Source organism: Penaeus chinensis, chromosome 4, assembly GCF_019202785.1.
Source record: "Penaeus chinensis breed Huanghai No. 1 chromosome 4, ASM1920278v2, whole genome shotgun sequence".
Taxonomy (NCBI): Eukaryota; Metazoa; Arthropoda; class Malacostraca; order Decapoda; family Penaeidae; genus Penaeus; species Penaeus chinensis.
The window spans coordinates 30017407-30029906 of NC_061822.1; the positions used below are offsets into that span (position 1 = coordinate 30017407).

Genomic DNA, 12500 nt, shown 5'->3' on the forward strand with positions numbered 1-12500 from the left:
CAGTACAAGAACCTCTTATCTTATGTACATTTTTTATTGCAGCTTCTTTTCAATGTACTTCTTCATTTAAAGATATATTTATAATAGCAGCTGTATGATATGTGTGAATGCAAAGATACTGACAACTTGTTTCAGTCTGTTTTGCATTCTCTTCATTATTAAGGTCTGTTAGTCCTTATCTGTCTATTTAGGGCAACAAGCATAATGCTTATGACAAAACAGGTAATGTTCCTAACCAGTACCAAAAAGTAATGTAACTAGGGAATGCCTACTGCCCCTATTAGTTGCATGTGTGGTGTACATCATACACTGCAGCAGATAATAAGCCTAAGGAAAGAGTGACAGAGTCACATTGTGGATTTCCCTTCCACAAACAAAACAGCCTTCCTACAATACAGGAATCACTAGTTGTTGAAAGTGTTAATGTGGAGTTGAACAAGTAGGAAACTCCTCCTCCCACTCCCAAAATCCACCATGCAATATCTACTTTGTCAAAACAGCCTTCTTTATTACTAATACACATACCTATATACTTGTGTAATAGTTCTTAATACTATATATGCTATTTACATAATACAGCAGTGCCAACATGAATCAAAATTTTAATATTCTTTTCCTTCTTATTTACTAAAATTTATAGGGAAGAATATCCACTCACACTAAACAACAACTCAGACATACATATACAAAGAGACTCCCCACCTTTTGTATGCAGCCCACAAAGGCCTGCGATGCTGGTAGTATTGGCTGAGAGACTGAGGTGGGTGGGATACCTCCAAGATATAGAGGATGTGAGAGAGACAGCATAGTGAAACCACCAGGGGTCAGACCACTCACAACAGGCTGGTCATCAACATATAACCAAGCCCATCGGCCAGTCCGAGAGACTCGCACTGAGTGCCACACGCCAGGACGGATTGGGTAGGCTGACCTGGGGGAGACATCAAGGTGCACTGAGGTAGGAAGTAGTTTCTCTACAGGACATATGATCTTACCATTATATGCAGACCTAAATTAACACACTTCTTCACATAATAACATGGAAAGGTAAACTAGAAAATGTTATTCTACTCATTTTATTTAACATATAATAATTATAAAACTGGCAATATATCAAATAATTGTCTGATCCTGGAAAATCAATAATTTAAATTCAATCTAATTTTCATCATTAAATATACACTATTACAGCTAAATACAATCACAAAGGTGATAAAATATAATTCTGTTTTAGTGAAACCTAATAGAGAGATGCTAAATAGTTACTAATAAGGGCAATTATCCCCTGCATCTTTCTTACAATTATTTCACAATGCAACTTTAAAATGATCAACCAAATTCAAGGAAAGTAAGACTTACCGTAATGTTAGCATTCCAGATCCCAAATCGAGCGTGAACAGAACATGGGCCTGGGAGAGTGTGACAGCAATGAAGTCGCTGGAGCCGTCTGATCGATGTCCCTCATACAGCATGATGCCATCTGTGGAGGCTGCACGGAACACTAATTCCAGCTCAAGCCATGATAAGACAGAGCCTCCAAGTGCTGGGAATTCTAAGTGGGCAGAGCCATTGAAGGAAGGAACCTAAACAGAAAAAGAATCCATTCTCAGTTCTGTGAAAATTAACAAAAATAACACATATATGCATTCTGCCTCAGAATATCAAATATATTTTTTTCACATTCATACCCTACTCCAAATTACCCACATGTGAGAGATTAGTGCTTCAGCATTAACTGTTGTAGGCTACAGAAATTCTAACCTCAGTAACAAATCCACAAAATTAACCCCAGAAAATATTTGATTAAGTTAGTTTGCATTACAAGGATTCTAGCTGAAAAGTCTGTGGATGATGTTAGGGTAGTTATATGCTACGTATATTTCCATTTCAATTTCAATAGCTGAAGCTGATATCGCTGCACTTCACTCCAAATTACTAATCACTAACCTCGAGATTTAGTTGCTTTTCACAGAAATCCCCAGCATAGCCAAGCGGGCACAGACATATAGGAGCAGCAGGTGGAGGAGGAAAGAAAGCAGGTGGAGGTGTGGCAGCTAAATTGGAATTGTTCCTGGTGTCCTGAACCGATGCCACACATTTTCCTCCGTGCTGGCATTCTACTTCACTGCAAGCATCACCTATGCATTCACCTAGAAAGAGATGTGTTAAAATTGAAAGTGAATTGCTTTTTTTTTTTTTTTTTTTTAAACCAAGGAATCTCATTCATATCAACTGAACATAATGCAAGTGTAAAACTTAATTTTACTCTCTATATATAAACAATACCACAGTGAAGGAATATAACAGAACAATCCATAACAAATACTTTTAATCATATTAAACATACTTATATCAAAACCGTCAAGAGCAGCATAATCTGACGAGGGATTGGGTTCCCTAAGAGCATCATTCTTGTGAAAACGATAAACATGATCGTTGATCTGCAGTCGTCTGACACATCCCTGTAAGCCTGTTGTCACACCAAGACGCACTGCAAGGGATGTCAGGTTGTTGGAGCCCCCAACGTAGAGAGGTTCACGGAAAGTGATCCTTGAGAAGAGTCCCTGGAAGGAGGAAGGATTTGATAAGTAACAACATCTCATCTGTATGCATGTATGCTCATGAATATATATTTGTGAATATTTTCTGATAGCCAATTACACCTGCTTGTAAAAAAACTATGGCTTTTTTTAATGAATGTAACACAATGATTTGGCAAAGGTATAATACAATTTTTGATGCATCTATGGATGTTTCAGTTCCTGACTGCAATAATTAGCAAATTAGAAAATAATCTACAGAATAATAATAGTGTTAATCTTGTTTTACCAAAGAAAATCTTTGTTCAAATTACATTTCTATACCTCAACCATGCACTCAGTTTATATCTAAACTACAGAACATTCAAACCACATTTCATAACGAGTAGGTAAAATCAAATTAATTCACATCACCAATTAGACTGTCTGCATCAAATTGCAGGCAACATAGGCTGAATATTAGTACTCTAGAGGGGGATGTCAGTGAGAGTTTAGGATAGCATCTAATATTTTATACCTTTAAAAAAATGCAGTAGTACTTAAATAATAATAATAATAATAATAATATTAATAAAACTATTTTATATCTTTAGAATAATAGTATTCATAAAATTATGACCATAAAACTCCACATTGCACCCACCTCAGATCGGCCTTGAATATGGTGGCCATCATTGAGCTGCAGCCAAACATCCCAGCGGTGCCGATACACAGTAAGCCGGTTCCACTCGCCCATGTGCACTCCCTCGGGTGAGCGGACAGACCCTGCACCTGAACCACAGTCCCATCTGCAATTGGATGTTTCACTATGAGTAACTCATGTTATATTATCAGTAACTATAAATGGATAATTTCATGTGATTAATCAATCAGTCATTATAAGGCATTTTAATAGATATTTAATAGATATTTATACATCCAACAGTTCCATCAAAATGTTTACTGACTTTACTAGCAATGATACAAAATGAATCATTCTGCAGACAATGTGCTAAATGAGCTTACCTCATAGGGTCAACACAAAATCATTACTTATTGTAAGTAATTTGAACTTTAAAATAATTACTTTCTTTTCTCAATCTCTCTTGTCTTCTCTTTCACACTCTCACTAATCCTTTCTACTGCCTCATCCCTTCTTCTTTGCACCTTTTTTTCCTTCCTCCCTCCCTCCTTCCTCCTCTTCTGCTTGCTTTTCTTCTTTTCTTTCTTTCTTTCTCTTTTTCTCTTTCTCTTTCTTTCTTTCTCTTACTCCGTCTCTCTCTCTCTCACTCTCTTTCTCTTTCTCTCACTCTCACTCTCACTCTCACTCTCACTCACTCTCACTCTCCCTCTCCCTCTCCCTCTCCCTCCCGCTTCCCCTCCCCCTCTCCCTCCCTCTCCCTCTCCCTCCCCATCCCTCTCCCTCTCCCTCTCCCTCTCCCTCTCCCTCTCCCTCTCCCTCTCCCTCCCCCTCTCCTTCTCCTTCTCCCTCCCCCTCTCCTTCTCCTTCTCCCTCCCCCTCTCCCCCTCCCTCTCCTTCCCCTTCTCCTTCTCCCTCTCCTTCTCCCTCTCCCTCTCTTCACCTTACCTGAACTCAACATAGCCATTGAGGAGCACTGCAGCCATGAAGTCCCCACTGAGATCGTCATTCTCCCCCGACACCAGCAGGACTCCATCAGGACTCTCAGGCTTGAACTCCAGTGTGAGTTGGACATCCCTGTAGGCCTCCCGAAGAGGGGCAAAGGCTACCCATGAAGAGCCATGGAACCTAGCCGTTTCTATCTGAGGACCTGGGGACAAATTTACTTATATGATGTTTTTGGAAAGTGGAGTCTGTTAAGAGTAATTTAGAAAAAAAGAATGATAATAAAAGGTGAGATCAATACCAATATCATAAATAAATCCGTGCAGCATTTTTAATACTCCAAGTGAGTTTTATTGACTCTCTATTAATCAGTAAATCAGCAGAAATCTCAGTCAGTAATACAAAAAAATATTCAAACAAGATTAATGCATATATGGATAAACTCATTTGCACTAAAATCAATATATTAATATCAACAAGTAACAAATTATGGTAAAGAACATATAGCATATAATTTAGAAATGCAAGAAGATATATAATTGGTTGTGATTCTTTGATTCAATGGACAAGGATCTCTTAATGGATTGTTTTATGCTACATGTGTATTTCGTTTTACAAGTGCTAGAGTTTGTATCATTGTATCTTTGAGGGTTGTGATACAGAATCATTAGTTATTTACCTTTGGAAAACTTCTTTTGTAAAGAAAATAGTTCTTATTTCTATTCACAAGTATCAAATTATCTATTCAAATTGAAACCAATTCTATCTACATAAGTTATATTAAGATTGATTTTCGATCACTAAAGACTTGAAATGTAAAGTGGCACCATTTTTGAGAGACTCTGCAGGCATATGATAGAATATCTTCTTTATAATCAGCCACTATAGTCACAAGTTTCTGATACCTTTGATACACAAAAACTGTTTATTAGAAAAATAACAAAACAAATAAGTAAATAAATAAAGAAAGAAATCCTTTAAATTATGTTTAAACTATATTTTCTTTCCTTATTCATTTACTTCAGGTTGTTCCAACAGACATCTTGGGTCGCTAGTACAATGAATTGATAAGTCACAGGCTGCACAGAATAGATCAGTAGATTAATGCTATGTTTCAGGATCACAAATGTTAGCCCAAGGATACTTATTTGGACCACCTTGTTTTAAATTTTCTTATGAATATGTTATAATTGTACTTCATTTGCAGACCAATTGTTCCATTGTATTTTTATTTTTCAGAAGGACATTTTGGGTGTTTTAATCTTCAAGATTATCTAAACTTAAGGTATACTGCAGTGGCATATGTGATACTGAAAGGACCCGCATGATCAGGACATAATGAAATCTGTCCCATCATTAAACTAAACATATCAGTGAATAACAGTCTACTCAATAACCCCTCGGGTGGATGGGAACATAAAAAGCAGTAGGTTCTACACAGAGTTCTCTCACATAAGTACACATACAAGAGCAGATGGTACATGCCTGGATGACAATAGCGGCCTGCATGTCCTAGGGGGCACATGCACCTTGAGATGCCAGCCTGAGTATCCACGTGGCAATGTCCTTTTCCACAATCCATTTCACACTGAAATTAAAACCAAATGTCAGAGATAACTTATTAAGACTGTTAAAGATCTTACATACGAGGTCACTCAATAAAAGTATTTACAGAAAAATATATACTGTTTAGTTCATAACTGTTTTAGCTGACTGCTAACTGTCCAAGAAAAAAATATTACAAATTATTCTTTTGTGCTACATCACCCAACCTGTATGACTAAAAGATGAGGTATCAAATAATGAGTCTTGTATCAAAAGTAAAATGTCACACTTGTGAGACTGCCTGGACATGAAAATGAATGAAGAATGGAGATGTGAAGATTATGATGTGGATGGGGAATGACTGGTAATTAATCATGTAGTTTAATTCTATTCACCCGAACTGTAACATATACATGTGTACCAATATGAGATGGCATTTAGAATTAATTCATGTTTGATTCAAATGATCTATCTGAAACCTATCAACAAATCTTGAACATACATCATAGTTATATGTTATGAGTCAACATGTCTCCCAACCTACTGAAAGCAAACCAGCCAAAGTACGGAAGGCATACCAAGGGTGTGAGGCTCTCGGTTGCTTGAAGGTTGGGGAGCTCTGAGGGTACCTTCTGCTCCAGGTTGGGTCCAGGCGAAGTGAATGGTTGGATGAGGTCCAGGGTGTCCAGCTCCAGGAAAGTCTCCGGGCCGGTTTCTTCCTCAGCTCCAAGATCCTCCTGGCTGGATTCATGCTCAGTCTTATATCTGCCAAGTGTAAATGATGAGTTAATATATGAACAAAAGCTGTGATATCTTTTGTGTTGCACAAATAATTCTCTCTAGTGAACAAATTACACTAATGTAGAGAACAAGATTCTTATTTTTCAACACCTAAAATTTGCAAATATATGAAATAAAATGTGAATTCCATCATATCTTTAAAGCATAAAACCTGACCATGCCAATTCTATATAACAGTTACTCAAAGCCACGAATGTACATACTAAAAATCAAATAAACACTGACTTAGAGTTCATCCTAACTTTTCACAGTTAATACGTTTTGCTGAGCCTAGTTATATCTACTTTGACTCCATTTAAGAAAATTCCCTGCTTCCATCTATTAATATCTTATTTGAAATCATCATGCATAATATGTAATTAGTATACTATGCTTCTTATTCAAGATCAGTCTTGCTTAATTTACCCGCAAATATCCCACAACAAAACATATCCCGTCCATTCTCTAATCCTCGGGCTACCTGTCACATCAATTATATCACTCGATCCTATTCCAGCCCCGCCCCCGAAGTGTCTCATATTCAGAGACACTTCGGACATCTTCAACGAGAGCCGGAGCGACGTCCGAAGCGTCTCAGCATATGAACGATGCACATCCTAGCCCCGCGCGACGCCCAACCTGTCGTAGTTGAGGATGTCGGCCCTGTCGATGAGCTGGCTGCTGCCCTTGCGCCGAGAGGGATCCTCCAGGAGCTCGGCCGTGTGGGGCTGGTCCTCGGCGTCCTCCAGCCTCGACAGGTCGCGCTGGTAGTCGTCTCGTCGGTAGTCGCCGTACTTGTCGTCGCGCGCGTAATCGAGGCGCTGGTAGTCATCCCGCTGGTAGTCGTCACGTTGGTAGTCGTCATGCTGGTAGTCCCCTGGAGAGTCAGATTGGTAGTCGTCATCCAACACGGCCACGAAGGACGCCTCCTTCTCGTACAGAACGGAGGAATCGGGCTTGCTGTAGTTCAGTTCTGACGGCGAAAGAAAGGCTTTAGATGGGAGTGCAACGGCGTGTGTGCTTGTGTGTGTGCTTTTGTGTGTGTGTGTGTGTGTGTGTGTGTGTGTGTGTGTGTGTGTGTGTGTGTGTGTGTGTGTGTGTGTGTGTGTGTGTGTGTGTGTGTGTGTGTTGTGTGTGTGTGTGTGTGTGTTGTGTGTGTGTGTGTGTTGTGTGTGTGTGTGTGTGTGTGTGTTGTGTGTGTGTGTGTGTTGTGTGTGTGTGTGTTGTGTATGTGTGTTGTGTGTGTGTGTGTGTGTGTGTGTGTGTGTGTGTGTGTGTGTGTGTGTGTGTGTGTGTGTGTGTGTGTGTGTGTGTGTGTGTGTGTGTGTGTTTGTACTTTTATTTGCGCATGCTTGCGTTTATGTGTGTGTGATTGATCTGAAAATAAAATCAAGTGAAATACTAATCAGACGTCGATGTCTGTGAAAGCTGGTTCACCAGAATTATTTCTTAAATACAACAGAAAACACCCTTAGCGTACATTTTTGTTATGCATGACAAAACATTCTGAATAATGACCTCAAAGGATAGCAAAGCTTGCTCTGGAATGGTGCAGCGCTTCCTTAAAATTACACTGGAGTCATTTTAATACGGCGGACAAATGGAAAGATTCAGAGTAATTGGTTCCAAATCCCGAGGGCATGCATTATATTAAAGTAAAAAAAAAAAAAAAAACAATAATCCGAGTAAAGTCATCTGGAATATATAATGCACAGTACGTGTACACACGTTATGTGCACAAACAGAGCGACGGTCACACACACACACACACACACACACACACACACACACACACACACACACACACACACACACACACACACACACACACACACACACACACACACACACACACACACACACACACACACACACGCAGATGAAGTTAGAAAAAATAGGCATATCATTTTTACATTCAATATGTAACACAACTTCTCTGGAACAATATCTCAAAAATAAATGATAATACGCTCGAGTAGGAGTGTATGACGTCAGAGTGACAATTATAGAGTAAGTCTCATCAGGATACAACCTCGAGCTACAAACCTATATATAAATACAAAACTGAATGCAATAAAGCGGGATGGAACAGCGAGGAGAGTCAGAGTCCTGGGGACTTAACTTGGCTTGTGATTTGCTTGTGATTTGTTTCCCATCTGCTTGCGATTTGTCTGTGATTGCTTGTGTTCTGTTTGTGATATGTTTGTGATGCTTGTGTTCTGCCTGTGATTTGTTTGTGATTGCTTGTGTTCTGCTTGTGATATGTTTGTGATGCTTGTGTTCTGCTTGTGATATGTTTGTGATTGCTTGTGTTCTGCCTGTGATTTGTTTGTGATTGTTTGTGTTCTGTTTGTGATATGTTTGTGATGCTTGTGTTCTGCCTGTGATTTGTTTGTGATTGCTTGTGTTCTGCCTGTGATTTGTTTGTGATTGTTTGTGTTCTGCTTGTGATATGTTTGTGATGCTTGTGTTCTGCCTGTGATTTGTTTGTGATGCTTGTGTTCTGCCTGTGATTTGTTTGTGATGCTTGTGTTCTGCCTGTGATTTGTTTGTGATGCTTGTGTTCTGCCTGTGATTTGTTTGTGATTGCTTGTGTTCTGCTTGTGATATGTTTGTGATGCTTGTGTTCTGCCTGTGATTTGTCTGTGATTGCTTGTGTTCTGCCTGTGATTTGTTTGTGATTGTTTGTGTTCTGCTTGTGATATGTTTGTGATGCTTGTGTTCTGCCTGTGATTTGTCTGTGATTGCTTGTGTTCTGCTTGTGATTTGTTTGTGATGCTTGTGTTCTGCCTGTGATTTGTTTGTGATTGCTTGTGTTCTGCTTGTGATTTGTTTGTGATGCTTGTGTTCTGCTTGTGATATGTTTGTGATGCTTGTGTTCTGCTTGTGATTTGTTTGTGATGCTTGTGTTCTGCTTGTGATTTGTTTGTGATGCTTGTGTTCTGCTTGTGATATGTTTGTGATGCTTGTGTTCTGCTTGTGATTTGTTTGTGATTGCTTGTGTTCTGCTTGTGATATGTTTGTGATGCTTGTGTTCTGCTTGTGATTTGTTTGTGATGCTTGTGTTCTGCTTGTGATATGTTTGTGATGCTTGTGTTCTGCCTGTGATTTGTTTGTGATTGCTTGTGTTCTGCCTGTGATTTGTCTGTGATTGCTTGTGTTCTGCTTGTGATTTGTTTGTGATGCTTGTGTTCTGCCTGTGATTTGTTTGTGATTGCTTGTGTTCTGCTTGTGATTTGTTTGTGATGCTTGTGTTCTGCTTGTGATATGTTTGTGATGCTTGTGTTCTGCTTGTGATTTGTTTGTGATGCTTGTGTTCTGCTTGTGATTTGTTTGTGATGCTTGTGTTCTGCTTGTGATATGTTTGTGATGCTTGTGTTCTGCTTGTGATTTGTTTGTGATTGCTTGTGTTCTGCTTGTGATATGTTTGTGATGCTTGTGTTCTGCTTGTGATTTGTTTGTGATGCTTGTGTTCTGCTTGTGATATGTTTGTGATGCTTGTGTTCTGCCTGTGATTTGTTTGTGATTGCTTGTGTTCTGCTTGTGATTTGTTTGTGATGCTTGTGTTCTGCTTGTGATTTGTTTGTGATGCTTGTGTTCTGCCTGTGATTTGTTTGTGATTGCTTGTGTTCTGCTTGTGATTTGTTTGTGATGCTTGTGTTCTGCTTGTGATATGTTTGTGATGCTTGTGTTCTGCTTGTGATTTGTTTGTGATGCTTGTGTTCTGCTTGTGATTTGTTTGTGATGCTTGTGTTCTGCTTGTGATATGTTTGTGATGCTTGTGTTCTGCTTGTGATTTGTTTGTGATTGCTTGTGTTCTGCTTGTGATATGTTTGTGATGCTTGTGTTCTGCTTGTGATTTGTTTGTGATGCTTGTGTTCTGCTTGTGATATGTTTGTGATGCTTGTGTTCTGCCTGTGATTTGTTTGTGATTGCTTGTGTTCTGCTTGTGATTTGTTTGTGATTGCTTGTGTTCTGCTTGTGATTTGTTTGTGATGCTTGTGTTCTGCTTGTGATTTGTTTGTGATGCTTGTGTTCTGCCTGTGATTTGTTTGTGATTGCTTGTGTTCTGCTTGTGATTTGTTTGTGATGCTTGTGTTCTGCCTGTGATTTGTTTGTGATTGCTTGTGTTCTGCTTGTGATTTGTCTGTGATGCTTGTGTTCTGCCTGTGATTTGTTTGTGATTGCTTGTGTTCTGCTTGTGATATGTTTGTGATGCTTGTGTTCTGCTTGTGATATGTTTGTGATGCTTGTGTTCTGCTTGTGATATGTTTGTGATGCTTGTGTTCTGCTTGTGATATGTTTGTGATGCTTGTGTTCTGCTTGTGATTTGTTTGTGATGCTTGTGTTCTGCCTGTGATTTGTTTGTGATTGCTTGTGTTCTGCTTGTGATATGTTTGTGATGCTTGTGTTCTGCCTGTGATTTGTTTGTGATTGCTTGTGTTCTGCTTGTGATTTGTTTGTGATGCTTGTGTTCTGCCTGTGATTTGTTTGTGATGCTTGTGTTCTGCTTGTGATATGTTTGTGATGCTTGTGTTCTGCCTGTGATTTGTTTGTGATGCTTGTGTTCTGCTTGTGATATGTTTGTGATGCTTGTGTTCTGCCTGTGATTTGTTTGTGATGCTTGTGTTCTGCTTGTGATATGTTTGTGATGCTTGTGTTCTGCCTGTGATTTGTTTGTGATGCTTGTGTTCTGCTTGTGATATGTTTGTGATGCTTGTGTTCTGCTTGTGATTTGTTTGTGATGCTTGTGTTCTGCCTGTGATTTGTTTGTGATGCTTGTGTTCTGCCTGTGATTTGTTTGTGATTGCTTGTGTTCTGCTTGTGATATGTTTGTGATGCTTGTGTTCTGCTTGTGATTTGTTTGTGATGCTTGTGTTCTGCCTGTGATATGTTTGTGATGCTTGTGTTCTGCCTGTGATTTGTTTGTGATTGCTTGTGTTCTGCTTGTGATATGTTTGTGAGTTGCTTGTGTTCTGCCTGTGATTTGTTTGTGATTGCTTGTGTTCTGCTTGTGATATGTTAGTGATTGCTTGTGTTCTGCTTGTGATTTGTTTGTGACTTGCTTGTGTTCTGCCTGTGATTTGTTTGTGATTGCTTGTGTTCTGCTTGTGATATGTTTGTGATGCTTGTGTTCTGCCTGTGATTTGTTTGTGATTGCTTGTGTTCTGCTTGTGATATGTTTGTGACTTGCTTGTGTTCTGCCTGTGATTTGTTTGTGATTGCTTGTGTTCTGCTTGTGATATGTTTGTGATGCTTGTGTTCTGCTTGTGATTTGTTTGTGATGCTTGTGTTCTGCCTGTGATTTGTTTGTGATGCTTGTGTTCTGCCTGTGATTTGTTTGTGATTGCTTGTGTTCTGCTTGTGATATGTTTGTGATGCTTGTGTTCTGCTTGTGATTTGTTTGTGATGCTTGTGTTCTGCCTGTGATATGTTTGTGATGCTTGTGTTCTGCCTGTGATTTGTTTGTGATTGCTTGTGTTCTGCTTGTGATATGTTTGTGAGTTGCTTGTGTTCTGCCTGTGATTTGTTTGTGATTGCTTGTGTTCTGCTTGTGATATGTTAGTGATTGCTTGTGTTCTGCTTGTGATTTGTTTGTGACTTGCTTGTGTTCTGCCTGTGATTTGTTTGTGATTGCTTGTGTTCTGCTTGTGATATGTTTGTGACTTGCTTGTGTTCTGCCTGTGATTTGTTTGTGATTGCTTGTGTTCTGCCTGTGATATGTTTGTGATCTGCTTGTGTTGTGCATCTAATTAACTTATAATTCATTTGTAATTTGTCTGCAATCTGATTGTGATTTGCTTAATCTTGCCTTTGATTTGTTGTATTTTGCTTGCGATTTGCCTGTAACTTGCTTGTGATTTGCTCCCGGCTGTATCCCGGAAGATTTGTGGGGAATGCTTCGGCAGATCGGCCTAATGATATCTCTTGTCTGGTGATGACGAGCACGATTGTGTGTGTGTGTGTGTGTGTGTGTGTGTGTGTGAGTGAGTGAGTGAGTGAGTGAGTGAGTGAGTGAGTGAGTGAGAGAGAGAGAGAGAGAGAGAGAGAGAGAGAGAGAGAGAGAGAGA

At 39.3% G+C, this 12500-nt stretch overlaps 1 protein-coding gene across 2 annotated transcripts in view; it reads right to left on the bottom strand.

Moving 5' to 3' along the window:
• LOC125025052 (pikachurin-like) overlaps positions 1 to 12500 on the bottom strand; it is a 225729-nt gene that overhangs the window by 2553 nt on the left and 210676 nt on the right. For both annotated transcript variants that reach the window (XM_047612932.1, XM_047612931.1), the window contains 9 exons: positions 7069 to 7402; positions 6228 to 6414; positions 5590 to 5692; positions 4108 to 4309; positions 3184 to 3328; positions 2348 to 2564; positions 1948 to 2150; positions 1360 to 1583; positions 703 to 931 (listed from right to left, as the gene is read on the bottom strand). In XM_047612932.1, coding sequence (XP_047468888.1) covers positions 703 to 931; positions 1360 to 1583; positions 1948 to 2150; positions 2348 to 2564; positions 3184 to 3328; positions 4108 to 4309; positions 5590 to 5692; positions 6228 to 6414; positions 7069 to 7402 — 1844 coding nt within the window. The remainder of the gene's footprint in view (positions 1 to 702; positions 932 to 1359; positions 1584 to 1947; positions 2151 to 2347; positions 2565 to 3183; positions 3329 to 4107; positions 4310 to 5589; positions 5693 to 6227; positions 6415 to 7068; positions 7403 to 12500) is intronic.